General features: G+C 57.4%; 2 protein-coding genes across 2 annotated transcripts in view; one reads left to right on the plus strand and one right to left on the minus strand.

Moving 5' to 3' along the window:
• Positions 1-1,208: 1,208 nt before the first annotated feature.
• Positions 1,209-3,223, plus strand: PHACADRAFT_259014 (uncharacterized protein). The gene has a single exon (XM_007397470.1). It carries the CDS (start codon positions 2,374-2,376, stop codon positions 3,172-3,174), a length of 801 nt encoding a protein of 266 aa, XP_007397532.1. The 5' UTR covers positions 1,209-2,373; the 3' UTR covers positions 3,175-3,223.
• A 17-nt stretch (positions 3,224-3,240) lies between these two features.
• The window catches only part of PHACADRAFT_210633 (uncharacterized protein), a gene marked incomplete at its 5' end in the record, with an annotated part of 1,601 nt that continues 206 nt past the window's right edge, over positions 3,241-4,635 (minus strand). The window contains 2 exons of the mRNA XM_007397471.1: positions 3,241-3,873; positions 3,960-4,440. Of these exons, the coding sequence (XP_007397533.1) occupies positions 3,845-3,873; positions 3,960-4,440 (510 nt within the window). The 3' untranslated portion in view covers positions 3,241-3,844. The remainder of the gene's footprint in view (positions 3,874-3,959; positions 4,441-4,635) is intronic.

Raw genomic sequence — 4,635 nt, forward strand, 5'->3', positions numbered from 1 at the left:
CTTGCCGTCGTGGTTCCCCTACTCATTTGGGTAAGTACTAAGTATGACACCTGCTGGCCTCCTTGACTCCGAAGTGGTCGTGTGTTGCTCATATTAGACGGCTAAGTGTAATGTAAACTTGTGTGGCTAACTCTGGGCGATCAAGCTTCGCTGCTCTTACTGCGTTTATTCTATACTGTGTGCTCAAACCTCACTAGCACTGGCAGCGGCCTATGCCCATGTTTAGGGCATGATCTGACAGTCTTCCGTGCGTACCCAATCCCTAATATTCAGCATATTGCATCTGCTTTAATAGCAAAGTGACTACCTGTGCAAATTAACATCGTTTACCGGCGAGCAAGTCTTTCTTTGCCGGCGAGACTTTGTTTGACGGCGGTCAGTTATTATTTGACGGCGGAGTTGAACGCGTTTACCGGCATTACTTATGTTTTTGACGGCGGGATTTGAATTTGTATGCCGCGCTAATTTTTGTGCAAACGGGCCGCCATAGTTTTATGTGGTAGGGGCTTTGCACAGACTAGTCGCACTTTCTTTACGAGCCAGGTCAATGACCGGCTAAAGCGCGGGCTTAGCGCATCTTCGACACGGAGAGAGCTTGAAAAGAGCGTGGAGGCCAGCCGGCGCAGTGCGATTAGTACAACAAGCGCACTAGCGCACTTTTAGTCTGGATTCTAATGGCTGAAAAGAATGCATCTAGTCAAGAACACATACTTACGCCCGCCAGCACCAGCTTGTGTACATTGTCCTTATCCTCTCGAGAGCTGTGCTGAGATTCCACGGAAACACGACGTTGAGCAGCAACGGGGCGACGACAGAGGGTCCCTCGAACGGTGAAATGAGATGTGCGTGTGGGAAGTTTCTGTCGCCCTCGAATCGCTAGAAGGCTGCATCAGCGCTTCTACTCCACGCGGTGAAATTCGGGAGCTGTCAAGCGAAAATCGAACGAGAGGATGGAGGAAAATTGGGTGCCTCGCCTGGACGGCCTTGACGGGGCGTGAGTCGCTCTCAGCGGTTGGAAAGGCCGAGATATCAAGAAGGAGTACGGGAAAAACCAGGCGGCGATGTTTGCCCTTGGGCTGCGGCATCGAAGCAATGTGCTCGGCATCGAGGGGATGACGTCGCGAAGATCCCGCGCGTCTACTAAATTGACGGATGAGCGCCCGCAAATTGCCTTTGCGTACCGGGTGCGTTTCGGACTGGTTATGGTCTGAAATTGTTTCAGGGACAGCGCACACACCGCTCACTTCACGATGCGAAAACTCACATCTTCCTGCCTCTTACCATCATCCGACGTCGCCAACAACGGCCAGCGGCCTCCCGACGCTCGCTGATATTTTTCTCCACCATGTTGAAGACTCACAGGAGCATGGCGGTCAAGCTCGTCGCGCTTGGCGCATTCGTTACCTTCCTTCTCACTCTTTATACCACACACCCGTCATCGGCACGCCTACGGGCCTCAGTCTCGGACCTGTTCTCAATACGGCAGCGGAGCCAGTGCACACCCGAGCAGTGGGCCAGCGGACAGTGGACCAGGCGCGACCCTCCACGGACGACGAAGCAGAACGCCTCAAGCGTCGCCGACGTTCTGGAGTTCGAGGGCTTCGACGGCTGCGCAAGCGACCGCGAGTACAACTGGCACCTTTCCGCAGACGAGAACCAGCGGGACAGGTTCCCAGAGGTGGCCGCTTACCAATGGACACCGCCGCCGGCCTGCAACGCGCGACAATTCAATCGTGAGGCCTTCGTCCAGGATCTGGTCGAGAAGGGTGGCTGGCTCTTGCTCGGAGGTGAGTACGCTATCCTGCATTCCCTGCCCCTTGTTGCGCGCCCACGGCCGTACCCCCGTTGTGAGCCGCCCTGAGAAGCGACCTTTTTATTGGCAATCTGCGGATAGATCTCGCTACCTCTGCTTCTCAGAATGCTGGGAAAGGACGGTTGCAATGCCGTTTTCCCCGTCCGTTCCTGTCTTGGGTCACCCAAGTGGCGTCGGCAATCTTCCAGGGCTGGTCAGTTGGCTGTGCTCTCACCTTCTGCGGATGGTCCGCGCAGCCGGTCGGGTGGAAACTGCACAGCAGCGAGTCGCTTGAGGGACGACCCTCGTTGCTGACCGCTCGTTCGTGGGTGCTGTGCAGCAGCTTCGTCTGACGAGTGACCCAATGCGCAGATGTGTATTACGCACTTTCGCGTGCTTCAGGCACCATTTACTTGTGATAAGCTCGGGGTTTTTCTATCACAACAGATCACTATCGCAATCAGGTTGAACGCAGACGGGGCGCTATCAACTCAACATTGTCGCATAATAACAGCATACTTACTGACGACTTGGTGCATTCAGACTCTGTGACAGAGAACCACTTCTTTTCATTATCATGCATGCTCTACCCACATGTCCGCGCGACGCCGAACTACACACTCAACCCGTACTTCGATCGCGCTTGGCCACAGAACCTCTACCTCAATCCTGAGTCACCTCTCGTTCAGAAGCTCCATCCGCCAGAAGGCTTCAACATCTCCATCACGCCGCTAGTGACGTTCCGTCGCGTGGACCTTCTGCTCGCATCAGACCAGCTGACCGAGCTCTACCGCACAACGCAGCCGTACCACGCATCGCAAGAGAACTTTGATCTCCTCGGCGGCGACCAGGTTTGGGAGATCCCACCGTCCGAATACCTCTCGCTCTTCACCGCTCCGCTTCCAGAGGCGAACTACGGCACCTTGATCGCCAGCACGGCGGGACACTGGACGACAGGCACGTTCCGCGGGCTGCGGGACGAGACGAAGCCGTTCGAGGGCATCGAGAACGTGCTCTCGTTCTTCAGCGACGCGATGCCCGTGTGGGCGCGCCTGGTCCAGCAGTGGCTCACGAGCGCAGAACACTCAGCCGAGAAGAACGCGGGCGGCGGCGCAACCACCAAGGGCGGACGGAGGCGGCAGGTCATGGTCCGCGCGTACCTGCCCGGACACGACGGCTGCCACTACATCTTCAAACCGTGGGAGCTATACGAGCAGGAGAACAACACGCTGTCGTACAACTGGGGCCAGATCAAGCTGTTCAACGAGCTGTTCCAGGTGCGTGCCCCCTTGCCGCCCGCAATCACCTGTATATATTCTAACAATCTCTTCAGTCTCTCCTGGCAAACAAGGACTTCCGCGACGTCCACTTCCTCCCGATAGACCGGCCGGCGCTGCTCCGGCCAGACTCAGTAAGTGAACTTACGTCCTTTGACGCGCCGCTAGAGAGCTCATTACGACGCCGAACAGCACGCAGGTGGTGACTGCCTCCACATCATGACCGGCGCAGGCGTCCTGGAGGGCTGGACAGAATACATCTGGCACTACGTCACGCGCGAGGTCGGCGCGTGGGTGCGGTGAGAGCGGCCGCGCCCTTTCCTCAGGCGCTTTGGTAGAGGCCTAGGCCAGGCCGGGCCAGGCCCTGCGCGTGGCCTGCGCTGTCTGCTCCGCGCTTTCCGACCGTCGCTCCCTCCTCGCACGCAGTGCGCAAGAGGAAGGTTTCGTTGTTATGGACCCGTAAAAACAGACAGCAATTCCTATGTAGAATCGCACGATCGTTTCTCTGCGTGTGTGGACGCTGAGCGCTGAGCCGCCGTCGGCTGTGCCCTTCCTCCCTCCCTCTCTTGTCATTCGTGCTGATACCACCGGCTTTACCTGTGGCATAGCGTATTGTGGCATAATAGATGATAGCACCCCCACTTACACTTGCACTCGCACTAGCTACATATCTTATTAGAGAAATTATTTACCGTTGCCCCCGGCATCGTATTGTGTGGATCATATTGTGTAGAAAATGTTCGGTGTCTTGCATGCGAGGGTGCCACGCTCAAGGTTACCGGAGATTTATGCAGTAAGCAAATGCTAATCACCAAGATAAGCGGCCATATCGTGGCAATAAGTAGAATTGTTCCCACAGTCACTACGCATTTGTTGATCTCTCGACTCACCTCGCTCCCGCCGTTCGAAAAGCACGTCCACAAGACGCTGGAGGAGCGGGCGATGGGTATGCCCAACGAGCTGCCCTGGCCGCGGCACAGGCAGGCGTGCGCTTGCGGGGGATGTATAAACAGTGAGCGCCTCGAGCTTCGGCATGAACGCGGCGGCGTCGGCCTCGAGGGCGTCGAGGAACCCGTGGAAGGCCTCGTACCAGATCTCGAGCTTTGCGGCCGGGTGCGCCACCAGATGCGGCCACACCTCGCGCGTCGTGCCGACGTTCTCGAACACCAGTTCCGTCGCGCCGCACAGCGAGGGGCACACTGCGAACATGTGCGCGACGAGGTCCTCGACCGCAGGTCGTAGGTTTTCGCGCTCTGGAATGGAGACGCACGCACCGAGGAGCTTGCAGCTGGAGCTGGACGCGCGGTCGAGCACGTCCATGTGCAGTTCGCCGGCGACCCACCAGATGCGGGTCTCGATGTGACGCGGGGGCTGCTATGGTCCTGCAGCGGCCTACAGCGCATTCGTGGCCCACAGTGCGAGGGTAGAGAAGAGAAATTTATGGTGAGGCAGGGTGCTGCCGTTTGAGACGTGGTCTTCGGTAACCTCACTTGTTATCGTCGTCTTCGTCTGCCATGGCGCTTCGATGTGATGCACGAGGTACGCGCACGCGTCCAACTCTTCCAC

Source organism: Phanerochaete carnosa (assembly GCF_000300595.1).
Source record: "Phanerochaete carnosa HHB-10118-sp unplaced genomic scaffold PHACAscaffold_6, whole genome shotgun sequence".
Lineage (NCBI taxonomy): Eukaryota > Fungi > Basidiomycota > Agaricomycetes > Polyporales > Phanerochaetaceae > Phanerochaete > Phanerochaete carnosa.